The sequence below is a fragment of the Podospora pseudopauciseta genome, chromosome 1 (assembly GCF_035222475.1).
Source record: "Podospora pseudopauciseta strain CBS 411.78 chromosome 1, whole genome shotgun sequence".
Taxonomy (NCBI): domain Eukaryota; kingdom Fungi; phylum Ascomycota; class Sordariomycetes; order Sordariales; family Podosporaceae; genus Podospora; species Podospora pseudopauciseta.
The window spans coordinates 2,597,666-2,622,089 of NC_085892.1; the positions used below are offsets into that span (position 1 = coordinate 2,597,666).

Consider the following 24,424-nt stretch of genomic DNA (forward strand, 5'->3'; position numbering starts at 1 on the left):
TGCGTGCATCTGCCTCTGGGGTGCTGGCTGCTTTTTTGCGCCTGTGTTGCTGCTTCATCTTCCAGCCCCTTCATTCCAGCTCTGTCTCTTCCACTCACCCATCCGACGAAGCCTTTTATCATCGCGGTTCAAACGGTTCAGTACCTTCGATCATTGCGGACGATTGTTCTTTTTCCCAACAACCCGAGATTCAGCAAGTAGCTGTTTAAATACTTGCTCCATTCACCAAGCCTCGCCAGCCCTACTGCATCACCTCGCACACAACAACATCCGCAGCGATGGGCGACTTTAATAATTATGGCGGAACCGATGAGGAGAATTCGGAGATTGCCCGCCTCACGGCCGACGTCGTAAGTAATGAATAACCCGTCTACTTTTCAAGGCAATGCATCTAACTTCATTGCGCACGCAGGAAGCCGACACGGACAACTTTGAGAACTGGGAGAAGTTGATCCGCGCATGTGAGAGCCTTGACGGCGGTCTCAACCGGAATTCCAGTCCCCAAGCACTAGCTACACTTCGCAACTCTTACGACCGCTTCCTTCTCAAATTCCCCCTCCTGTTTGGCTACTGGAAGAAGTACGCCGACCTCGAGTTCAACATCGCTGGGCCCGAATCGGCCGAGATTGTCTACGAGAGAGGTTGCGCCAGCATCACCAACTCGGTTGACCTCTGGACCGAATATTGCTCTTTCAAGATGGAAACGACCCACATCCCCCACCTTGTAAGAGAGTAAGTATACTTGGACATTTCCTTCCCTATCCCAAGATCCCAAGACCTTCCTCACACGCAGCAATTCTGTCATGCGATGCCGCTCGCGGCCCGCCTGCCGAACCAAGCAAAAGATACTTCGAGCCCTCAACCCTCTCGACATGGTGAGAAACACCAAGGCAGCCTCCTCCCTGCTGAGATCGTTCTCTCACATTACTTGACCAGGATCTGCTGTGCTCAGCAGATGACTTTCCGTTCGCTGTGGCATTGTACCCGTTTTCTGTTCGCACATACCTCCGAGTTGCAGTTTGGTTGATTTGGATGGAAATGCGCCGCCTACACTTCAGATCCCTTCCTGTATTTGCCCATCCTTCCCAACCTGTCCATCCCTTCTCGATTCTGTTTACATTGTTCTAACTGATATGCTAGGCTTTTCGAGAGGGCGGCTACCCACATTGGTTTAGATTTTTTGTCGCACCCCTTTTGGGATAAGTATCTGGAGTATGAAACCAGACAAGAGGCGCACGACAAGATCTTTGACATCCTCAAGCGTGTCATTCACATCCCGATGCACCAGTACGCCCGCTACTACGAGCGATTCCGCCAACTTGCTCATACCCGGCCTCTCGAGGAGCTAGTTTCAGCTGAGGAGCTGGCCCGCTATCGCGCAGAAGTTGAGGACGAAGCCGTTCACCTCGGTTTGCAGAAGACTGAGCTGGAGGTCGAACGGGATATCAGGGGCAAGATCGACCAGTTCTTCTACTTGACTTTCCAGAACACTCAAACCGAGACAACAAAGCGGTGGACATACGAAGCCGAAATCAAGCGGCCATACTTTCACGTCACGGAGCTCGACCACTCACAGCTGGCCAACTGGCGCAAGTATCTCGATTTTGAAGAGGCCGAGGGAGATTACAACAGAATCGTCGTGCTGTATGAGAGATGTATGGTTACCTGTGCTCTTTATGACGAGATGTGGTTCCGGTATGCGCGCTGGATGGCTGGGCAGGAGGGCAAGGAAGAAGAGGTTAGGAACATCTACCTTCGCGCCGCTACGCTCTTCGTACCTATCAGCCGACCTGGTATCCGACTGCAGTTTGCGTATTTCGAGGAAGTGAACGACAGAGTCGATAGAGCGCGGGCCATTCATGAAGCTGTGCTGGACATACTGCCAGACAGCGTCGAGACGATCGTTTCGTGGGCTAATCTGGAACGTCGCCAGGCTGGTTTGGACGCCGCGATAGAGGTGTTGAGGGCTCAAATCGCCTCGCCTAGCGTGAGCATCTACACCAAGGCGGCCTGTGTCACTGAGTGGGCTACTTTGCTTTGGAAGGTTAAAGGATCCGTTGACGAAGCTCGTGCTGCCTTCTCCAAGGACGCTGACGCCTATGCCGACAGTCGACATTTCTGGCAACAGTGGTTTGACTTTGAGCTCCAGCAGCCCACCAACAGCGAGATGGAGACCAAGCACTTGGAGCTTGTCAAGAGGGTGTTCACCCAGATGTGCACCAAGAGCCGTCTCTCCCTCAGTATCAAACAGGAGCTTGGTCGTATTTACATGAACTACCTGCAAAATCGCGGAGGCAAGGAAGCGATGAAGGATTTCCTTGATGTCGATCGACAGATGTTTGGGTATGTTAATGCGGCACTCATGGATGAAAGCAAGTTGCTAACAAAGTTCAACAGGCCTCGCTCAGTATCGTTGGCTGCCAATGCAAAGGACGGCAAGGAGAATGGCGTGGTCCCCGAGTTGGACCCTACAAGTCGTCTAAAGGCCGAGGGCCGCTTTTACAACTACTATGAACTGCATGCGGATCCGGATGAGAATGCCCAAGGACTGGCGGATTTCAACTAAAGAAGGGCGTCGTGACAGCAAGAGTAATTTCAGATAATTCACATGATGCAGTTCTTGGGCGGCGGTTTTTTTGGATGATCTAGGCGGCCGAAATGTGCCCTTGGCTGGCGTGCTCAGGTTGTCATTTCATGATTCGTTGCGGATATTTTGACGGATAGAGTCTGAAGGTCGGTTGTCTCTATGGAAAAGCAGGTATGGTAATTCGGGTCCTAGTTTCTCTCACAGTTGTCTCGCCTTAAGGTTGCCCTGACTGGGGGACTTGTATGTAGTTTATATAAATAACAATATTTCAACCATGCCTTTATATGCCTGCCTTGACTACCTGCGCCCCAACATCCCAGTGAACTCGTGAGCAAGTTCCACAGAGAAAAGAAATGGAAATTCTCTCAAGCTTGGCATCACGTACATATCCCTGTAATTGGAAGGGTCGGTGTCGAGATTGCCGGAGCATCGTGAGATTTTCGTCGTTGAGGGCGCTTAGTAAGGCCTTCCAGTCCCAGGTTGCCACTTACACGGCTGCGAGGCTCAAACTTGGCGTGGTCGGAGATCCGAGGTGCTGACACAGCATTTGCCTCCCACGTTTTGAGCGTTTGATGGGATACCCACGCCTTTGCCTTGACACGTGCGTTCGCGTCTGGTACGCAGTTGGGCCAGCTCAGATGATGACACGTCTGGCCTCGACTCGTGACAGACACTGTGTAAGGCAGGCAAACATCAGATAATGCCCAGAGATGCGGAACCAAGATTCCGCAGGCGAGGCCAGGAATTATCCTCGACATGAAACTATGACAAACCATTACCCTCAGATAACCCTGATGCGGTGGAAGAAGCGTGACTACTGCAGACCCATCCCCATATCTTTTTTCCATCATGGACGGAGGGCGGCGGCATCGGGATCCCTTCCCTATCGGCGTCTAGATCGGAGTAAGCCGTTATCTCCTTGGACCCTGGCTTGTCTCACTGTTTTTTGATCGACCCACTGTGGGTTCCGGGGACCACTGGGGAACGGCTGTCAACCACTCACGGCTGGGCTATATAATTTTCGATGTGATTCTACTCTATCCATTGGTAAGAGCCGAGCCTGCGTCCCGGTTGTCCTCTCCTTTCTGGTTATTTACGCATATCTCTCTTCCATCACGCCTTCGTTTGTCAATTGCTTCCTTCCTTCTTTTCTTGTTCTCTCCCTTTGCCTATCCGTCAGCCAGCGTTGTTGGAATCACTCAAGGTATGCTCTTTCCCAATATTTTAGGCCAGCATGTCATCTCAGCTTGTTGCCCCGCGATATCCGGTCCATCGTCGACCCCCACATCCAACGTTCTGGCTAGCAACCGTTATTTCAACACCGCTTGATAGCGATATTTGGTCCTGAACGGTGTACTAACTGAGACTTTCACAGATGGCCTCTGCTACTCGCACCTTCGCCCGCGCTCTGCGCACCTCTGCTCGCCCGGCTATCAACGCCGCTCCCCGCGCCGCTTTCCGCCAGAGCGCCCGCTTCTACTCCGCCAAGCCCACCGGTGGCAGCTCCAGCAACGGCCTCTTCTACGGCCTTGCCGGTGCCGGTCTCCTCGGCGGTGGTGCTTTCTACCTCTACAGCAACGACAGCAACGTCGCCCCCAAGCTGTTCGTCCCCAAGTTCGAGGACTACCAGAAGGTGTACAACGAGATTGCCAGCCGTCTCGAGGAGAAGGAGGACTACGATGATGGCAGCTACGGCCCCGTTCTCGTCCGTCTCGCTTGGCACGCCAGCGGTACCTACGACAAGGAGACCGGCACTGGTGGCAGCAACGGCGCCACTATGCGCTTCTCTCCCGAGAGTGACCACGGTGCAAACGCTGGTCTCAAGGCTGCTCGTGACTTCCTTGAGCCTGTGAAGGGTAAGTTGAGACAACAGAAGAGAGACTTGCAGAATAACGAACTAACACTCTTGACAGCCAAGTTCCCCTGGATCACCTACTCCGATCTTTGGATTCTTGCCGGTGTTTGCGCCATCCAGGAGATGATGGGCCCCACCATCCCCTACCGTGCCGGCCGCCAGGACCGTGACGTCGCTGCCTGCACTCCTGATGGCCGTCTTCCCGATGCCGCTCAGGCCCAGGACCACCTCCGAAACATCTTCTACCGCATGGGCTTCAACGACCAGGAGATCGTCGCTCTCTGCGGTGCCCACGCTCTCGGCCGCTGCCACACCGACCGCTCCGGCTACTCGGGCCCCTGGACCTTCTCCCCTACCGTCCTGACCAACGACTACTACAAGCTGCTCCTTGAGGAGAAGTGGCAGTGGAAGAAGTGGAACGGCCCCAAGCAGTATGAGGACAAGAAGACCCAGACCCTCATGATGCTTCCCGCCGACATGGCCATCATCCAGGACAAGAAGTTCAAGGAGTGGGTCAAGGTTTACGCCGCCGACAACGACAAGTTTTTCGAGGACTTCTCCGCCGTCGTCAAGAAGCTTTTTGAGCTTGGTGTTCCCTTCAAGGAGGGCACTGAGACCTGGACCTTCAAGCCCGTCAACGCCTAAATTTCTTTATGATACCAAATGACGAGGGGAAAAGGGAGAGATGTATGATACCACATGCCCATGATGGGAGGTTTGATGAGAAGGAAAGAACAGGAGGCCAAAAGAGAGATGATAGAGAGGGACCAAAACGGAACCGGTACTCACCTGTGATAGACACAGGCCAGCGCGGGAGGCAATTCCGCTGTAATATGTCATTCTAGCGTTGTTTATGTTGTAGCATGTACAAGTAAAGAACTTGTTAACTGTGGTTCTTGATAGACTCGGGTGTCTCAGTGTGGTTGAGTTGAATTGAGTTTAGAAGAAAGGGGTTGCATACGTCACAGGGGTCCCGCGGCGCGGCTCACCATCAGATGGTCGACCACTCAGAAGCAGCCACTTACACGCCAACTTGACTTCGATGCAGTCCATCTCTAACCAGTTGTTTATTGTCTGCGACGGCCGGAATTCTACCCGACGCTACAGTTCTGGTTCACGAGAATGGTTCACTTTGGATCGTATCCTGACCCATCTCTCCCCGCACCGCCGCCCCTTGCAGAAGCCGGGACGGACTGGTGCGCGAGGGGCCGATGCTAAACGACGTCTTTCTCCTCACGGAATGGTTGGGGTTGATCGGCAGACGTCAACCAGCCGCCCGGGCCCGGTGCGGAGAGCCGACGCCAGCCATGAGCTTAACCCGAGTTGGGATTGGTTGGGGTGGCACTTACACGCTGGCGGTTTACACGATAATCTTCTGGAATGTAGTTCATCTGATTGCACTCTTTTGACTCTTTCGATACTCACTCCTGTCTGAAATGATCTGGATGTTTATTTCACTTGATCAACTCGTTTCATTTTATCTCATCGCATTTCTTTGTTGAGTTGTTAGTCCCATCTGCTCTGATATCCCACCATGCCCTTCAAGTCAACCTACCCCTCTATCAATATCTCGGGGAATGTTGATCTGTGGGCCCTCCTTTTCAGCGATGATTCCCCTTACAAACGAGAGTTTCCCCCTACGAAGGAGATATTGACATGTCCTGTAAGCGGGCAGTCATACACCTGGTCTGCTCTGCGGGATGCAGCACTGGCGTTTGGGAATGGGCTGGTTGAGAAGTGGCAGTGGAAGAAGGGGGATGTGTTGGCGTTCTATACCCCCAATTCTATCGACGTCTGCCCTTCCCATCCCATACCATGACCCCCTATATACTAATAGGTATACAGACCCCCATAACAACCCTCGGCGCTCTCTACACCGGCGCCACCATCTCCCCCTCCAACCCCCTCTACACCCCACACGAGCTCGCCTTCCAGCTCACCGACTCCAACGCCAAAGCCCTCATCACCCACCCCACCTGTCTATCGACTGCAATCGAAGCCGTCAACAAATCTAACCTCCCCCTTGATCGGATCTTGCTTTTAGGACCGGAGAGATCCCACCCCCAATTCCAGCACTACACCTCCCTGTTTATATCCCGTACCAATCCCCAACCCCCCGTCCCTATTTCCCCAAAAACAGACCTCGCATTCCTGGTCTACTCCTCCGGCACGACTGGTCTGCCCAAAGGCGTCCCAATAACCCACTTCAACACCCTCTCCAATCTATTACAAGCCTCCTCCACCGAGGGCAGGCAGTTCCCCTGGGAGACGTCTGTTCAGCTGGCCATCTTGCCATTCTTCCACATCTACGGCTTGACATGCTGCGTGCTGTTATCAATCCTCTCTGGTTGGCGGCTGGTGATCCTCCCCCGATTTGATATGCTCCAAGTGTTGAAGGCTATTGAGCGGTATAAAGTCAGCTTCATGTACGTCCCCCCACCGGTGATCCTCGCCTTTTCACAGCACCCCGACGTTGGGAAATATGATCTTTCCAGCTTGAGAGTCTTGCACTCGGGGGCTGCGCCGTTGGGGAGGGAGCTGATCAGAAAGGTTTGGGAGAGGGTGAAGGTGCCGGTGAAGCAGGGGTATGGGTTGAGTGAGACGAACGCGGTGGTTTGTTGCCAGGAGATTGGGGATTGGGAAAGGAGGATGGGGTCTGTGGGGAGGTTGATGCCGAATATGGAGGGGATGTTGGTTGGGGAGGATGGGAGGGAGGTGGCTGAGACGGGGGGGGAAGGGGAGTTGTGGTTGAGGGGGCCGAATGTGTTTGGGGGTTATTGGAAAAAGGAGGGACAGGAGGGGGTTTTTGGTGTGGATGATAGGGGTGGGAAGGGGTGGTTTAAGACGGGGGATGTGGTGAAGGTGGATGGGGAGGGGAATTTTTGGGTGGTGGAGAGGGTGAAGGAGTTGATCAAGTATAGTAAGTTGAGTATGCTGGTTTTGTATTGGTGACAAGGCTGACGATGAACAGATGGATATCCTGTCCCGCCGGCAGAGTTGGAAGGGATACTACTCACTCATCCCGATGTGTTGGATGCTTGCGTCATTGGTTTCGAAGACAAGAGCCTAGCTACAGAGGTGCCGAGAGCATATGTTGTTGTCAGGGAAGGGGTTGGTCGCATTCCAACCAAGAGTCAGGAATTGGTCGACCATGTAACAAAACAAGTCGCTCCCCACAAGAAACTCCGAGGAGGCGTCCATTTCGTCGACCAGGTCCCCAAGTCACCCAGCGGCAAGGTCCTCAGGCGGATCATGAGAGATCAGGCCAAAAAAGATGCCCGACGATCGGGCTCAAAGTTGTGATCTCTTCACAGAATCTAATATACACAAATATTTATACAAATCGTTCCCTCATATTTATAATCCTCACATCAAGTCTCCCTAGCCCATCCTCTCCGCCTCCTCCAACAACTTCTCCACACTAAACCTCTCATCCCCCCTCCCAAACCACTCCAGCAACCTCCTCCTCTCCTCCGCCCTCTCCATCCCCGCCTGGCCGCCCGCCCCATCCCAACCCCCATAAAACCTCTGCAAGCACATCACCAAAAACTGCGCATCCTGCACTTTAACCCCCCTATCCTCCATGACCGTCCCCTGCATCAACACCACCCCCTTATCCTTTGCCAAATCCTTATAGTGCGTCACGGTGGTATGCGGCGAGGCAAACTCCCCCCTGGCTTTGTATTCAGCTAGTTGGGTGAACAACACAGTCGAAGAATTGGTCGCGGGATCCCAAGTCCATTGCACAAAGTGGATTTCTGCGCCTTGGTCAGGGTGCGGTACGGGGAGGACAAAGTGAGGGTTTTGGCGCGCGGTGGCTTCGAGCTGGGAGTAAGTCCCTGAAGGGATCACCGCGCAGAGGGAGTTTGGTTTGGAGGCGTGGTGAAAGCGCCAGATGGCGGTGAGTTCTTTTTCTGGGAGGGAGGAGACTTTGGGGAGGTCGAGGACGGAGGAGAGGGGTTTTATGCCGGAGGAGTCGAGTTTTTTAGAGGGGGTTCGCGGTGGTGGGGGTGGTGGTGATTGTGCAGGTGAGTTTGGTTGTGATAATGGGGATTGTGGTGATGGTGGGGGCGTTGGGGGTACGACAACGTCGGCTTCTTTGCGGAGTTTTTGGATCTTCTCCGCGTAGGCGGCTTTGAGGGAGTCGATTGTCTCGTGGCCTTCTTCTTGGGCCTTGCGGGCGAGCTTTTCGCGGTATTTTTCGAGGGTGTTGAGGGGTTGTTGGGTTGTGACTAGGAGGCGGATGTCGTGGACTTGGGCCCAGCGGCGTTGGTGGGAGGCGCGGAGGGTTCGGGCCGCGCTGGAGAGGAGGTGACGGAGCATGGGGGGGCGGAGGGACGCCATGGTGGGTGTTGTGGTTGGTGGTGGTGTTTACTGTGAGGGACGACGGCGAGGTTCAAAAAATGTTTAATTGACGTCAGGGTCTATCTTGGCGGGGATTAGTATATTACCCTAACCCTGGTTTTGACACGGTTGTGATGTTCAATGTCAAGAGAATCACATCTTTCTTGCTCTTTATTTTCCGTCACTCACTTTCATCCTTCTCCCATTCTCACGATTCATGAATCCTAGTTTGTTATAGATTCACGGCGTCATGTCTGTCAACCTTGTGAACTCAGACGTGGAATTGTTTACATAATACCAAGGCCGAATGTCAGAGGCTCTGAAACACAGGGCTGGTGGATCTTGACTTTCGACACCAGGTTTCACCAGGTCGCAGTCGACAGGCATCCCCAACCGAGCGCCTGTCCCAAGCTTCGTGTCAACCTCCGTCTGATGTTTCGAGAACCGCCGGGATGGGAACAATAGCCGGAGATTTCAACGGTAATGGTACTCTCTTGCGAGATGATCGCTCGGTTGAGCAACAGATCGCTGTCTCTCCCGTTGATATTTTGGCTTGCAGTTAGAGGTTTGGCAACAGGCGGAGTTGGTTCATGCTGAAGAACCTCACATGCTTCACTATGGCGAACATGGAGATCTTTACAACTGGTGACAGGTTCAACATTGAACAAACTGGGCTTGGACTCAGTGCAATCAACACCATCCAGTGATGCCTTTAACTGAGCTTAGCGTCGTCCCGACACATGGGATGGCGTTGGGGAAAGGGGTAGGGGCTGAGGCAGATCAGATGCGACACTGTTCAAAACAACGCTTGGCTATGACTTCTCGACTGGGCAATGGAGATCTTCTGGTGGTTCGTTGTGGGATTCTCATAGACTCCGAAAACCCGATCACGTTAACATGGGAATAACCCCATGTTTTGAGCTGGCGCCAACTTCGACCCCTGCCTTGATGATACGAGGCTGTTTTCCATTTGAGTGGAATCGTTCGTTACTGGGATGATGAGGTATGGTACTTTACACCACTTTCAATGACACACTGGCTTGGAAAGGGGTTTTGAGTCTTCAAGTAGTTCGCTATATAAGACCAAGTGGTCAGCCAGCAAAGATCAATATTCTTTTTCTCTCTTCAGCAGCGACAACAACTTTCTTCTCGTCTCTGTTCATTACTTTTTTCACTTCTTACACAGCTGTGCTGTCTTAACATCAACTTTACGCATTCATTCCATTTTATTTACAGCCAGCTACTCTCCCAACACTCCCTCTTCAAAATTACCAAATTTGTCAACATGTTCTTCAAGGCCACCTTCCTTTTCTCCCTCCTCGCCACCTCTTTGGCTCTCCCCACTGGTACTGCTAGCCGCAACGTCGAGAAGAGAGGTATTCTTCAGGTCCAGAACTACTCTCAGTTCCAAGTCTCCGGCGGTGTCGCTGGCAATGCCCTCGCCGAGGTCAATGCCAAGTTTCCCGTAAGTTTACCTATGCTTAGTGCTCAACTTCCTCGTCATGTACTAACTATTGATTAGATCAATCTGAATAATCCCGGCTCCGTTGACGCCGAGGATCTCGCCATCCTCAAGGCTGCTCGCAAGACGGCCGAAAACGCCGAGACCAAGGCCGGTGGCTTCAACGAGGCCATTGAGGCGGCGGGCGGTGAGAAGACCACTACCGGCAGGGCTCTCCAGAACGGCAAGATCAAGAACAAGGTTCTGAAGCTGCAGCTCCAGGTTATGATTGCTCAGATTGAGGCTGCTCAGGGCAAGGACACTGCTGCGAAGCTTGCTGATGTCACCAAGAAATTGAACAAGAATGTCGAGACTGATCAGAAGAACGCTGGCCAGCTGAGCACTACTGTTAACTTTCAGGGTACTAGCCAGCCTTAAGGGGTTGTTCCAGTGGTTGTATATAATTTGAAATGATGCACATATTCTTTCCATCTCCCTGTCAAATCTGCGCACAGATAGCTGCACCTTCTTGCTTCTGTTGTTGAAATTTATAGGTCAACCAAGATAAGTAGGTACGTGCTGAGGTGCGCAACCCATGAATTAAATGATGCAGTGATAGAAGGCCATACATCCGTGTTACAGCATCCTCTTCTCTTGCCAGTGTTATGTTCGCGAGCGCACGTTACTAAACGGGTAAGGTCAAGCCACATACCTTTTGCGAGGCATGCGAAATCCCCCAAACCTCTTTCAATGCTGTTGGCTGCATTAGCCGCCGAGAAACACCACAAGGCTCTCACTCGCAGCAGCTGATTGGTGAGCAAGGTAAGGAATTCTATTGTCGATTCCAGACCGCTAGCATCTGTGAAATCATCGTGTTATCCTGGGTGCTTCCAAAATACCTTCCTTCAACAATAAGACTATTATGTTTCTCGTGTGAGCGGGGATTGCATTATCGAAAGCGGAAGAGAGATTGAGAGATGCTGTCGCGCAATATGAGAAAGACCTCAACCTCAACCAGTAGAAGACCTTGCTTGCCTACAGGCTTCAAGCACACAAATCCCCCCCAGATGTTAGCGACGTCATGCGAATTACGGCGGAGATTGACCGCGAGGTGTCCAAAACCAAAGTGTTTCGTGGCCGTTGTTTCGGCCCCCGGTTCACCAACATTTTACAAGCCGTTCAACAATCTGCAGCACTCGGAGATGTTGTTGTTGGAGGCTCTCAGAATCTTATTGCTTGTGGAGTATGGTCACTGGTATGATTCAGCTTGCTTGTAGGAACTTTGTATGGTGCTCTTTTCAGAATGATGACTGAGTACTAACTCAGCTGTGACGGCGAATTTCTCTGCGTGTGTCGAGAGGCTCTCCAAGTTATTGATCGATTCTGGCCGTGCTGCGCCACGTTATCAAGAGATGGCTTTGCTCTACCCGCAATCCCGGTCGCTCCGGTCAAACATGTGCAAATACTTTACCGTTGTCGTCCGTCTGTGTCACCAACTCGTGATGTTCACGAAACAATCTATCTTTCAACAGTTGAAAGCCTTCTTGAGTGACCAAAAGATGACTTCGTTTCGAGACCAGCTTGACCACTGGGCTGTCTCAATTAAAGCGGAAGTCTGGCTCCTCACGAATAAAAGCGTCGAAGAGCAAGGATTGAGTTTGAAGGCCATCATGAGGTCAGGAAAGACTCGTCGAGCAGAGAAAGCAAAGTTCAAAGTCCTCAACTATTGTTCGACTTACGATTATCAGTCCACTTGGAAAGAGCTACGAAAAGCGGGCAACACAAGTCTTCTTCAGGGCAGCGCGGAGTATCACAGCTGAAAAACCGCACGACAGTCTGCAACCCTAATATTCCAGGGAAAACTAGGATCTGGAAAGTCAGTTCTGCTGGCCAATATGGTTGCAGATCTAGGCCTACACGTGGGCAGTGCGAAGTGTTCTATCGTCTATTTCTTCTGTCGACACAATATAGACGAAAGCTTGAAAGTTCAAACGATTATCGGATCGATTTTTCGACAGCTTCTCACCCGTGTCGCCGACTTTACCGAGATTGAGCGCCAGCTAGTTGAAAATTGCTCGCCAAAATCGAGTTTAGCCGTTGACGAGGGATATCGAATGCTTCAGGACTGTTTCCCGGCAGGCTTGGAAGCCTTTATAATCCTTGATGGTTTGGACGAATGCACCGAGAAAGAGAAGGCCACTGTCCACGACCAACTAAAGACACTTCAGAAGAGATTTACTTTGCGTATATGCCTTTCAGATAGGCTGGAGCTGGACACTTTCTTTCCAGCACGCGCAGCCCAGCTTTTGAATCTGCACCGACTCTCCGTTCACAAGAATGCTGCTGATATCGCCAACTTAATAGATGACGAGTTGGAAAGGCTCATCAAGTCGAGCAGGCTGAGGTTAACAGATCCCACCCTAGTACTAGAGATTGCCGATGCTCTCTTGGAAGGCGCACAGGGGATATTTCTTTGGGTGGCACTCCAGATCTCAGATTTATGCCAACAAGAGAATCAGGCAGATGCCGACATCCGTCGCGCCTTGAAAAATCTACCCAAGGACCTCAACGGGACATTCTCGCGAATCCTTAGAAACGCAACGGAAAACAGCAAGGGTTATCAAAACCAGGTGCTCATAGTTTTAACAACGGTATACCGACCTTTGACGGCAGAGGAGCTTCGAGAGGCTCTAAGTATTGTACCTGGAAACCGCGTTTGGAATTCGGAAGAGCTCATCAGCGATATCTATACCGTACTAGCAAGTTGTGGGAGTCTCGTTATGGTCGATGAAGAATCGCTAACGATACGTACTGTCCACCAAAGCGTCGTTCAGGTTTTGTTTGGCGAATATAAAGGTGCAGCACGACCAATCATTACACGAGAAGGGGCGGAAAAAGCAGTGGGCGAGATTGTTATAACATATCTTTCTTATGATGTGTTCGATAGTTCCACCTCGGTCAGGGTTGCACCCCAGATACCAGCCGCACTAGCAAATATCATCCGGACAATGGACATTCCACTCAGCGTCCGTGATGCTGCAGTAAAATTGCTGCAGCTACGAAAACAGCCTGGATTTGATATGGGCCAAGACCTTTTCGCCACTAGTCAACAGTCATCAACATATGTAGAAAAATGGCCATTCTACGGCTATGCGAAAGAACACTGGGAACGCCACTCAAGATACATTGAAACAAACAACTTGGAAAATATGCGACTCTTGATCTCGGTTGCGCATAAGCAAGTAATCCTCGAGAAGAACGACACCTTGGTACGATGGGCCATAAGACACAAGCACAATCCCGTTGCCCAGGCCGCCACCGATGAAAGGAAATTCACCGAGTCCCTCATGCAATCTATTGTCCATAGAGACAGCGATTCTGCGATGAAACTTGTTGGCGAGATTCCATGGCGTTATGAAGAATTCGACTATCAACTCTGGGCGATTGCTGCAAAACGACCTTTTTTTTTTTTTTGCAGCGGGCAACTCTTGAATAACATGCTCCGTCAAGCAGTTATTTTGGAAAAGTTCAAGGGTCCCGAAGTTCTTGATCGACTGCTCAAGACTGGTATATGGCTAGACAACATTGCCCTTCTACGCTTGCTTGAAGAACACAAATATGACCTTCTCAGTCTCATTCTAAAGAGAACATAGATGTTGAATGCCGCAGTGTCGAGGGGGGCCAGACGCTTCTCTATTTGGCCTCATGCGGTCTTAGCCATGGGATTGTTCAGATGCTTTTACAGGCTGGCGCAAATGTCAACTCGGTCGAGGCCATACACGGAGAGACGCCGCTGATCGGAGCCACGAGGCACCAGAGATTGTCAACTATCGAACTTCTTGCTACTCACGGAGCCGAGTTAGATGCAAGGGATAGACACGGAGATACGGCTCTGACGAGAGCAGCCGCACTATGGGACAGTGATATCGTCGAAGTCCTTTTGAGGCAGGGGGCAGATCCGAACGTCAAACACCCCTGGGGAATGACAGCGTTAAATCGTGCACTATCTAAAGTCCGATCCGAAGAAGATTCGAAACTGGCCGCATGTGTGGATGCCCTACTTACTTGGGGGGCTGATATACATCACGATTTGGTAGATGGGATTACATGCTTGGCATTCGCCCGTAAACTGGGGTATGAGAGACCGTTGAAGTTATGCTGGAAGTGGAACATACACTACAGATCAAGGGATACGTGCCTCTACATTATGCTGCTAAAGGCGGTCATGCGAAGACTGTTGAACATATTCTTGTCACAGGGGCTGACCCAAATATACACGCAAAATCCGGCAAAACGGCCTTGGTTTATGCCGTTGAGCTGACAACGAAAGCGTTATCGACGTCCTTCTCGCTCATGGGGCCGATCCAAGTATACCTAAAAACTGTGGCGAGACGGCCTTGATGATCGCTGCTCGAGCTGGCAATGCAAGTATTTGCAAACGTCTTGTCACTAAGGAAGGCAGCCCAACCAATCCCGCATTCAAGTTCCAGTCACAGCTGTCATTGGAAGTTGCACAGTCCCCTCTCCCTGAGATGGCTCACCCGATCGAGCGGGGCGCGATGGTCAAGCCTTTGTTTTTCAAGGCATCTGATGCAACCGACAAGCATGCTACTCGGTTTCCACCTTATATTCTTGTGTACAATCAGGATGATGAAACTGTTCAGGTTGTTTCCCCTCACAAAACCTGATCTATGAGATTAGGTGCTTGATCCTCGAGGACGAATCATATGAAGGCTACCTGTAGGTGTGTGGGTAAGGTAGTTTCTAAGAACTGATGACTTTCCGCCATTAAAGATTGTTCTCTGGAATATTCTTTTCTGAACAAAGGTTTCGGGATGGAAATATGAGCAAAAGAACGGAAAGGCATGAGTTCACTACCTTAAGCAAGCTTCAACTTCACCACCAACTTGTCGAGTTGAATGAGAGAATAACCTCATCGGCCATACTCAGTCAATCTGTTTACCTTCTTAATCTCGAAGCTACTGAATCCAAACCACACATTTTAGAAGCGACATTGCTCCTGGTCTCTTTGTACGCAGGTACCTGATCTGCTGTCTTGGAAGCACTCACTCACCAACCTCCCGATCCTCACTCCAATGAATATACCCAATCACCGGCCAACCCCAAGTAACATGCCTAATCGTCTTCCCCCAGAAATACAACGGCACCCAGCAAACCAACACCGCCGCCGAGATCGCCGCCATCGTCCCATACGCATTCATATAGCCCGCCTGCTGCACCCAAGTATTCGTATAAAACGACAGCAAAAACCCAAACAAACTCTTGAATCCCATGACCGCAAGTGTGATCTCCCCTGCCACAGGCCGGTAAGCATCAATGACATACACCAGCGCCACATTCGTTCCCTGAACAATAGCAAAATTCACTGTTTCCCTTCCATGTCAGCACTTCTTCTTCATGGGTATCTCGGCAGACAAACTTACACAACGCAATCCCCAAATTTGGCACCATCCAATGCAAGCCCTTCTCAATCCCCACCCCAAAAATCACCAGCCCCAACGGCGCGGTGATCATGGCAGGTATCATCGCCGGCAGTCTCATTTCCGGATCTCTAATCCCGTTGTTTCTCTTGGTGAAGTAATCCGCTACTTTGTCTCCCCACCATCCACCAAGCGGTATACCTGCCAGCGAACCGACCAAAGCAGAGACAAAGCAGACGCCTACCTGCCATGACTTGAATCTGTAGGTTGCTTCGTAGGCGATCTCAACATTGGATGTCATAGCAACCAGAAACCCAATGGTGGCGGCTTCAACAAGGGCAGCCCAGAGGACAGGGGGGAGGCAAACCAGACCGAGGGGACGAACGGTCAGTTTGAAGAATGACTCGTGGGTGATGGTCCCGTGGAAGATTTTGAGAGTGGAGAGGTAGGAGGCTTTCTTTGGGAGGGGGGAACTGCCAACACGGCGGGACTCAGGGTCGGAGATGGTGGCAGTTGGGTTCTTTTCTGTGGAGGAGCGTTGGTTGGGGGTGCCGGTGGAGGAGTCGTCGTCGCTGTTGGAAGGGGTCTCACGAATGTAGGCTGTTTCGGGAAAGGCGAAGAATGCGATGAGGAGGACGAGGCCGACAAGGGCGGAGGCGACTTGGAAGATTACACGCCAGTGGTGGTCGATTGTGATGACGCTGGGGATATCTTGTTAGAATGGGGATGGGAAGGTGTGATAATAGAGGGCATACCCTGAGATGATGAGACCGATGGCTACACCCACAGCGAGAAAGGAGCTGTATAAAGCCATGACTGTACCTCGCTCGTGGAGGAAGAAGATGTCGGCGATGGTGATGGGGGCGATTGTCTCGGCAGCACCGGCACCAAAGCCCATGATGACACGGCCGGCAAGAAACCCGCCGTAGGAGCGCTCGAAGCAAAGCCAGACAGCAGAGGCCTGGGGTCCTTGTTAGTTCGGTTCAGCGTTCGTTCATGATTTGTCTTGACTTACAAAGTAGATCAAATAGCTAAAGACATAAGTCGGCCGGCGTCCCCATTTGTTGGCAACAGGGACCCAGAAAAAGTTTCCAATACCCTGCATGAGAGCACAGGTGGTGAAAAAGTACGCAACCTTGGCTACAGCTTCGTGGAAGAGCTTGGGGTTTCTTCCTGGATGGGCACCAACGAAGAACTCCATGGTGATGTTGACCATGGCAATCGAGGGCCCTGCCGCCAGAAAGTTGCAAATCATCATGGCCAAGCAGATGACGGTCGCCATATAGTACTTGTACCATTGTGGCCTAACAAGTGTTAGCTAGGTGTCTTCGAGGTGATGTAAAAGGCTTACCAGTTGAGGGGATCATTGGGGTCAGAAGAAGGTGTCGGGATCAGGATGATCTCGTTCGTGTCCTGATCACGAAGACGAACGTTGCCGAGGGTGACAACTCTCTTCTTGTCACCACGATCACTATGGGGGTTGGCCGCCAAAGAGGCAGCGATACGATCTCCAGCCATAATGTTTTCTTGATGAATGTTAGTAAACGTGTAGACATGATGTTATGGGAAGGGTGGTGTAGATATACATACGGTTTCCAAGGGTCAGACGTAGTAACCGGCCTGCAAAAGGGGTTGTTGTGGCGTCCTGTACAAGTATGTTTGTGTTCCCCAGTAGGATCAAGCCTCACTCTAGTCTGGATCCTTCGGCGAAGTGGTGTTGAAAGGGAGAGGGCCTGACACACCAACCTAAGAGTCGACGCGATCAGGAGCAGCTAGTTCTGCGAGGTCCTTGATGTCATATACTCTTTGCCATCTGCGCAGAAAAAAAGGCCGAGACGGCTCTACCTCGCGGGCTCTTGGGCGACTGCTACATACACAAGACCGATACAATGAGAGTGTGTTGTAATATGCAAAAGGACAGTTGCAATCCCTGCATCTTGTTTATGGCTTGGCTCGTTCCTTGGCACAGGGGTGGTGGTCTACTGACACTTATCGCAGCGCTTTACCAACCTAGCACACCGTTGCCGGTGCTGGGGTTCATGGTATTGTACCTTGTGCCATCGGTTGCACTGCATGCTCCATTACACCTTGGCTGACACTCCCGGTCTGTGTTTTTATATTCCAACCGCCAGAACAACAGACCCAGCACCCGCCGAGGCCCGGAGCTCCGAATAGCATTTGCTGGGCAGCCTTATGTCCTGAAGAGAAAGACTCTTATGAATCATTCCGTAGCTCCGTAAGGGGCGATGAGTATTGTGGTTGAGAGCAAGACAATATGGGATTGAGGAGAAGACATGGCTTTTCTGCAATCACAGTCAGCATGAATGAAACCATCCGGCATCTGTACGCACAGACTCGGGTCCGATTCTGCTTTCTGCCACTCGTGGTCAAGGGATGTGATGGTATAGCGGCTTATGTTCATGGCTTGCACTTTTGTAGCTTCCGTTCCGGCTCCCGGGCATGGTACAGAGCTTACGGGCCGCTCGACCATCTGCAAGACGACTGGGATCGGCTTGCCCGGTCGAGTAGCGATGGGTATTAAGACAGACAAGACCGAGAATATTGCCTACCCACCATTGGTGTTCTCCTTGAGTGGATGTTGAATGGCGACTGACAAGGATTGGTATTGGTTGGCTCACCACGGCACTGTGACCTGCTGAGAAACTCTTGTTTTCTTTCTTTTGAGATCTGGACAACGGTCAGGACAAGACTTTGAAATATATTGCCTAGTGGGCCTGTCGGAGTTCCCCAACATTGGCATCATAAGCTTATCATGATGTTACTCTATTGAAAAGAGCCGCCTGAGTGTGATGCAAAGCTAGGGTGCGTGTCGAGGTACTTGTCTTTTGAACACTGATGAGTGCCAACCCCACGAAACAGTTTCAAGTCCCATAGCAGTTCCAGATAATGATTCGAGTCCCGAGCTAGTGAAATCGCGGTATGGCTTTGAGGCCAAAACCGCCCCAATCGTCAGAGGAATCCATTTGGGTGTGAATGCGGCGCCCGGTGTCCCAACCGCAAGAGCAATATATACTGCAGGTTTGATTGCTTGGGGATGGCAGGGCCAATTTATGGTAAAAAGGCCAGTGTCAGGTTTGCCGTTAGTCGCTTGGGTGTTTGTAGATGTTCGGAACCGAGGACATCGGGGAGCGGGTACTATTCGGGCGGAGGAGTCCCAACATGGTTTTCATAAAGAGAGGCCTTCGGGAGAGGTGGCTCGGTGGCCAGCTATGACTGCTTTGCCAGATCTTCATTCGAGATGTTCAGGTGCACTGGAGAGTTGCACTGACTGTTTGCTGCGAAACAGTGGAAACTGGTTGATCTCCCCGCTGACGAACTGTCTTGGCACGCGGAGTATGGGGCCGCTTAGCAGGGGAACGCGTGGCCTGGCTAGGGTGTTGCTGGGTCTAACTGCTTTGGACAAGAGACAATCGTAGCCAAGTTGAACATCAAAGTCCCGAGTCAAGTGTTTGTCAAGTCACGATTGTGTTGGCGATATCTGCATCTCTACTCACGGACGTGAATGACTGACTGGCAGCCGGCTTGTTCCACCACAGTTCCGTCCGCACCAACGCCAAATCAGTAGTCTGGGCACTTGGCTCTGAAATCGCCAACTGGTGCGCCTCAATGATGCTCGCGCTACCATGACCCAGTGTTACACCCAGTTGATGGACTTCTCACCAATTCACCATGTATCCAATCCGCCATCTTATTGACCCGCCCACCAGTAATCCTCCTCCTCGTGGCCAACCCCAACCACCGGTAGTTGGAATTGACCCCAACGCCTCTTTATTTACTCCACCCGTCCTCCCACACTCGACATCAGCCGCCGGTCCTCTCACCGGCACGGCCCCGGCCTCGGCTCCGGCTGCATCACCCTCTCCGGCCTCATTTTCACATCCATCCAACTCGATCAATGCCAACACCACCTCCCAGCCGCCACAACAACAACAACAACAACAACCGCCACAGCCACAGCTCCCGACATCGCTTTACCAGTGCGCTCATTGCTTGCGTCGGTATTCTCGGCCCGAGCATCTCCAGGTGAACACTCACCGTCTCCAGGCCGTATACTGTCTTCACATTACTGATGAAGATGATGCGTTAGAGACATATAGCAACCCATACTCTCGGGAAGCGCTTCGTCTGCGATGTGCGTCTTCAAACATGCTGAGCAAAACTCGTCATAGCTCACCAGAAACCTGACTAATATGGTGAAAGATTTGCTCCAAAGCCTTCGCCCGGGCAGACCTCCTCAAACGTCATCGCACCAACCATCAAGATGACAACAGCAACAAACGTAAACGCCTCAGCTCCGCGGCTCTTGGTGCCGGCCGCGTTGCACATGCTTGTCAGGCATGTGCCAAGGCTAGAGTCAAGTGTGAAGAGATGAAACCGCAAGTGCCCCTGATGATGCATCACGTCTTCACTCCTGAGCTCACACTAACTCTTATCAGATGCACAAGATGTAAGAACCGTGGCATAACGTGTGAGGTAGCATCCTCAGAGGATGCCGCGATGCACCTGCTACATCTCTCCGCAAACGCCCATGGTTTTGAGTCCCATCCACCAGCGGACACGTCTCCGAGCGCTTCATCGCAATACGCTCAACCAATAAGTGCCGCTGAGCCTGAATTCCAACAGCCAACTTTCAACCCAGCACTGAAAAGCTTTGCGTCGTCTTCTCGATATCAGCAGCCCAGCCTTGCTAGCAACTCCCTCACGCCGGATGATCGGCAGTTCAAAGAAGAATCACAGTTGCCAACGCCTGAAACACTAATGGACCAGAACAACCCAGACAACCTCAATCGTCCTCAGGCTACCTATCAGAACCAGGGCCTGGCTACGGTGGAGCAAGATTTGGAAAAAGCACCATTCTCAGAATTTCTACGTGATGTTCTGTACGACCAGTCGTTTGGAAATTCAGCCAGAATGGCTGAGGCACAAGGACTGGCTGTTTTGGACTTTTGCGATGATGTCAACCTGGACTTTCGAGAATTTGACTTTGGTCTTCTCGAGAATTGGAACCCTGATGCCACCCAGCACGTACCCGACTCGACTACTCAAGTGGACAATTCGGCAGAGGTTGCGGCCATGCGATCGACACTCGTCAAGATCTGGACCGAATCACCCTGGCGTTGGGTTCCGAAAAGGACCGATACGGGCTACAACGAGCAGTCTAACCTTCCACTGCTCTCCCGGGATGTACATGGATCTAAAGCCCTCAAGCCTGATCGAGTGGTAAAGGACACTCTGCATAGCTCCAACCGGGACAAGATCTTGGCCATCGTTCTGAGCACATGCAGGGAAAATAGCATGATAAATCGCGTGGCTTCATCGTTTCCCTCGGCCGAGATAATGGATACCTGGATTCATGTCTTTTTGGCTGCACACATGTGCCAAGTCTCATCATGGATTCACTATGGCTCGTTTTCCATGAACCACCAATCTCCAGAGTGGCTCGCCATAGCCACCGCTGCTGGTGCCGTTCTTGCCCCGGTCACTACCCTAAGAAGATTCGGTTTCGCGCTACAAGAAGCCGTCCGTATCTCCATTCCAGGCAGATTTGAAGAAAACAACACCAACATCGGCCTCCTCGGCCCAGTCCAAGCTCTGGTGCTAGTGCAAGACGTCGGCCTCTGGAGCGGCAACCGTCGGAAAATGGAAATCGCAGAATGTCATCTCTCGGTTCCCATGGCCATGATGCGCTACAGAGGAAAATTCACCAAAACCGCCTACCCAGACGTCATCATCCACCCCTCCGACGAGGGCGAAGTCCTCGAAGAAAAATGGAAAAAATGGTACCAACTCGAATCATGGAAACGTCTCGTTTTCCACGCTTACCTCCGAGATGCCCAAGTGTCCATGACACAATTCAACAACCCCTCCATGTCCTACGCTGAGCTCACCCTCCCTTTACCCTGCTCGAAAGATCTCTGGTTTGCACGTACAGCAGAGGAGTTTAAAATCCGGTATCTCGAATCTCGGACCAACAGTGAGGGCAACAAACGCCCTCCATCGCTAGGCGATTTATTCAGGGACATCAACCTCCTCGCCACGAACCACCACCTCCTCGACGTGCAATACGCCATAAGTATCTACCTCCACGGGTTCTGGTCCCTAATATGGGAATACCGCCAGCTCAAATCCATCCTTACCTCCTCCCCTTTACCCACTACTGACCCCTCGCTCTCCCCCGAAATGCTCCTCACCCAACGCCACGGCGAACTCCGCCGTCAACTCTCCCTCTTCCAATCCGTCACCCGCGGCTGGCACGAGATGTTGTCTGCCCAAGAATCCATGATTCTCCACCTCCTCCAAATGAACCTCCACGTTTCACTAATCGACCTCCAACTGTTGACCGGCAAAGAAGGGGAAGACCAAGCAAGAAGGGTCTACCCCCTTTTGCAGAAATGGTGTCTCGAATCGAGCGACAGCCGCCAGGCGTTGTATCATGCCGGCCAGATCTTCCGATGGGGGAGGAATTTCCCCAAGGGACATCTAAAGGACTTCTGGGCGATTGCGGTGCACCATGCTGCGCTTTGTTTGTGGACTTATGGGATCATTATCAGGGCGTCAGGGAGGAGGAAAGGTGGGGGGATGGGGGCACCGTTGGTGATTGATGGGGAGGGGGTGGAAGGGGCGGGGTTGGAGGAGTGGTTGGTTTATGGGGGGGAGGGGAGGGAGGTGGTTGTACAGGGGATGGGGAAGAGGGGGGTTGTTTCGGTGGAGGATCCGAGGGGGGTGATGGAGGTTGCGAGGGGGGTTTTGGAGGCGAATTTTGTGGAGGAGGGGACGGGGGAGGTTAAGGAGGGGGGATTGCCGCCGGTTAGTGAGAATATTGTTGTTGTTTTGAGGCAGTTGGGGAATGCGGCTTGGGCGGTGGGGTTCGGGTAGTTGGAAGGGGGGGAGGGAGGGTGGATGCGGTTGAGGGGGCACCCTCTCTATAGATAATGAGTACAGGAAAAGTAGGTTGACCTATATTATATCATGAATTATGCCTCAATAGTAAACTAGTAGGCAAAACAGGAAGGCGCAAGCTGATATAGACAGTTTGATACCCTAATTTTGCATAGGTGGGAAGGAGCATTTCATGTTAATAGCTTCCTTGAAAGGACGCTGAAAGGTATAATAGAAACAGTTATTTACTAAGGCATAGGTACATGTAAATGCAAAATCATGTATCATCACTGTAACATTCCATCTTGGTTAACGCCCACCACAGTCTCCTTCCCTCCGTCTCAGAAAATGCTCCAAAGAGGTGTTATCACTCCTCGCCCCTGCTAACCTCGCCCCCATCTCCTTCTGTAACACTTGGCCTAGAAACTGCTGGAGAAGTGACTCCAGCTCGGAAGTTTTGAATCGATGGTGGTGATTCCTACCGCGTATGGTGCGCAGTCTGGCTTTATTGATGGCGTCGATCTGCTTTCGCCGTTCTTGTTCGGATGGAGGGGGTACTCCGGCAGGTCTATCAGATGGGTCTATCCCGATGATCACAGTCTGCTTCCCGTCGATTGCTATTGTCCTTCGGTGATCGGGCACAAAGGGTGTGTCCTCGTCATCTGTGTCGTCGTCCACGGCATCCTTTCCATGCGCGGGCACATCCTCCTCATCCGTCTCGTCCTCTTCGTCCACTTTTCTTTGTGACCAGTGCACCCACTCCTCCCACCACTCCTTCCATCCTTCTTCATCAATGCCCGCTTGATCTTGGGGGCCGTGTAGCGGGATGATTCTCTCCCATTGAAACAGCAACTCCTTCAGCCTGTCAATTCTCTCCGCTTCCTGTTCTGCGGCAGATTGCCCCTCATCTGGCGGTACCCAGCCACAGCCATTCTTGAGGGTGAAGAAGTCGTCCAGATCTCGGAGGAGGGTGCAGGATCTGTTGTGGGGGAAGTAGAGGTTGAGTTCGAGGGGTGCGGTCCTCAGGTTGGAGGGGCTGAGGAGAGTTGAGGGTAGGGAGAGGGAGAAAGCCAGCGGGAGTGAGAGGAGGGAGTTGTAAGTTTGGTGGTGGAGGTGGGTGTGTAGTTGGGGTTTGGATTTTGGCCTGGGGAGGATTGTTGGCGGTGGCGGCGGCGGCGGTGGTGGTGTGGATGATGGCAAGGGAGAGTGTAATAATGGAGAGGGTGGTAAGGGAGGGTAAATTGTGAGCTTTGGTAGGGGAGGGTGGATTATCATGTTTGGTTGCTGTTACGGACGAGTACTGGAAATAAAAATGACAAAGGTCAGCTCTGTATGAGGTGACTAGGTAAGGAGGCAGCTCAGCCTTATAAGAACAGCAAGGGGCTTCAGGAGCCTCACTCGAGAAACACAGAGGCAGAGGTAAACGAGCGGACGATCTCAAACCGATCAGGCAAACAACGCCCGCGAAAGAGATACAGATTGGGGAATAAGATGGACATTGTTGATCGCTATTTGCTGAACACGAAGAAAAGCAGCTCGTGACTCGAGCCTCCAGACCCGAAAGGCTGATTTGGAATGGGACGCAATCTTTAAAGTTCTCACCTGAAACACAGAACGAACGGTGAACAGCTGGCGGTATATTGTCAGCCAACAACGCCGGCAGATGCATTGCTGGCTATCATTGCCACTTGGAGCGGTGTTATACGGCGACGTATCAAAGCCGTTCCCGGCGGTGTGGTTGACGGATGCCTCCGCAGCGTGCAGTGGTGGAGAGGGGTCACTTGTGCTGCGGTGAGAGGCTGAGGCAAGCTGGGGTAGGGAGCTGCCTCGTTTCAGATGCTGAGTTACACGAACCG

General features: G+C 51.9%; 9 protein-coding genes across 9 annotated transcripts; 6 read left to right on the plus strand and 3 right to left on the minus strand.

The window, feature by feature from the left end:
- Nucleotides 1–40: 40 nt before the first annotated feature.
- QC763_106950 (uncharacterized protein) lies at nt 41–2,880 on the plus strand. The gene is made up of 5 exons (XM_062907276.1): nt 41–350; nt 413–724; nt 769–875; nt 1,141–2,343; nt 2,398–2,880. Exons 1-5 carry the CDS (start codon nt 279–281, stop codon nt 2,564–2,566), a joined length of 1,863 nt encoding a protein of 620 aa, XP_062770224.1. The 5' UTR covers nt 41–278; the 3' UTR covers nt 2,567–2,880.
- Nucleotides 2,881–3,328: 448 nt separating this feature from the next.
- Nucleotides 3,329–5,087, plus strand: CCP1 (heme peroxidase; the record flags this gene model as incomplete). Its single annotated transcript, XM_062907277.1, has 3 exons — nt 3,329–3,791; nt 3,963–4,443; nt 4,501–5,087. Exons 2-3 carry the CDS (start codon nt 3,963–3,965, stop codon nt 5,085–5,087), a joined length of 1,068 nt encoding a protein of 355 aa, XP_062770225.1. The 5' UTR covers nt 3,329–3,791.
- An 889-nt stretch (nt 5,088–5,976) lies between these two features.
- On the plus strand, nt 5,977–8,810 carry QC763_106962 (uncharacterized protein; the record flags this gene model as incomplete). The annotated part of the gene is made up of 3 exons (XM_062907278.1): nt 5,977–6,234; nt 6,288–7,362; nt 7,414–8,810. 3 exons carry the CDS (start codon nt 5,977–5,979, stop codon nt 7,743–7,745), a joined length of 1,665 nt encoding a protein of 554 aa, XP_062770226.1. The 3' UTR covers nt 7,746–8,810.
- Nucleotides 7,824–8,786, minus strand: QC763_107110 (uncharacterized protein; the record flags this gene model as incomplete). Its single annotated transcript, XM_062907294.1, has 1 exon — nt 7,824–8,786. The coding sequence occupies one exon, from the start codon at nt 8,784–8,786 to the stop codon at nt 7,824–7,826; it is 963 nt and encodes a 320-aa protein (XP_062770227.1).
- A 160-nt stretch (nt 8,811–8,970) lies between the features above and the next one.
- On the plus strand, nt 8,971–10,757 carry QC763_107120 (uncharacterized protein). The gene is made up of 2 exons (XM_062907295.1): nt 8,971–10,251; nt 10,309–10,757. Exons 1-2 carry the CDS (start codon nt 10,072–10,074, stop codon nt 10,663–10,665), a joined length of 537 nt encoding a protein of 178 aa, XP_062770228.1. The 5' UTR covers nt 8,971–10,071; the 3' UTR covers nt 10,666–10,757.
- Nucleotides 10,758–11,204: 447 nt separating this feature from the next.
- On the plus strand, nt 11,205–13,296 carry QC763_107130 (uncharacterized protein; the record flags this gene model as incomplete). Its single annotated transcript, XM_062907296.1, has 2 exons — nt 11,205–11,475; nt 11,554–13,296. 2 exons carry the CDS (start codon nt 11,205–11,207, stop codon nt 12,045–12,047), a joined length of 765 nt encoding a protein of 254 aa, XP_062770229.1. The 3' UTR covers nt 12,048–13,296.
- A 1,787-nt stretch (nt 13,297–15,083) lies between these two features.
- QC763_107140 (uncharacterized protein) lies at nt 15,084–19,292 on the minus strand. The gene is made up of 7 exons (XM_062907297.1): nt 18,100–19,292; nt 17,259–17,971; nt 17,020–17,194; nt 16,684–16,972; nt 16,424–16,629; nt 15,672–16,369; nt 15,084–15,613 (listed from the first exon to the last, which is right to left on the minus strand). Exons 3-7 carry the CDS (start codon nt 17,184–17,186, stop codon nt 15,294–15,296), a joined length of 1,680 nt encoding a protein of 559 aa, XP_062770230.1. The 5' UTR covers nt 17,187–17,194; nt 17,259–17,971; nt 18,100–19,292; the 3' UTR covers nt 15,084–15,293.
- A 66-nt stretch (nt 19,293–19,358) lies between these two features.
- Nucleotides 19,359–22,565, plus strand: QC763_107150 (uncharacterized protein; the record flags this gene model as incomplete). The annotated part of the gene is made up of 4 exons (XM_062907298.1): nt 19,359–19,712; nt 19,777–19,821; nt 19,890–20,065; nt 20,126–22,565. 4 exons carry the CDS (start codon nt 19,359–19,361, stop codon nt 22,563–22,565), a joined length of 3,015 nt encoding a protein of 1,004 aa, XP_062770231.1.
- Nucleotides 22,566–22,877: 312 nt separating this feature from the next.
- On the minus strand, nt 22,878–23,843 carry QC763_107155 (uncharacterized protein; the record flags this gene model as incomplete). The annotated part of the gene is made up of 1 exon (XM_062907299.1): nt 22,878–23,843. One exon carries the CDS (start codon nt 23,841–23,843, stop codon nt 22,878–22,880), a length of 966 nt encoding a protein of 321 aa, XP_062770232.1.
- Nucleotides 23,844–24,424: the final 581 nt, after the last annotated feature.

Coding starts and splice junctions, on each gene's coding strand:
- QC763_106950 (XM_062907276.1), top strand. CDS start 279: ATGGGCGACTTTAATAATTATGGCGGAACCGATGAGGAGAATTCGGAG. Junction 351..412: donor CCCGCCTCACGGCCGACGTC/GTAAGTAATGAA, acceptor TTGCGCACGCAG/GAAGCCGACACGGACAACTT. Junction 876..1,140: donor CCCTCAACCCTCTCGACATG/GTGAGAAACACC, acceptor CTGATATGCTAG/GCTTTTCGAGAGGGCGGCTA.
- QC763_107120 (XM_062907295.1), top strand. CDS start 10,072: ATGTTCTTCAAGGCCACCTTCCTTTTCTCCCTCCTCGCCACCTCTTTG. Junction 10,252..10,308: donor AGGTCAATGCCAAGTTTCCC/GTAAGTTTACCT, acceptor ACTATTGATTAG/ATCAATCTGAATAATCCCGG.
- QC763_107140 (XM_062907297.1), bottom strand. CDS start 17,186: ATGGCTGGAGATCGTATCGCTGCCTCTTTGGCGGCCAACCCCCATAGT. Junction 16,370..16,423: donor ATCGGTCTCATCATCTCAGG/GTATGCCCTCTA, acceptor AGATATCCCCAG/CGTCATCACAATCGACCACC. Junction 15,614..15,671: donor AAATTTGGGGATTGCGTTGT/GTAAGTTTGTCT, acceptor GAAGGGAAACAG/TGAATTTTGCTATTGTTCAG.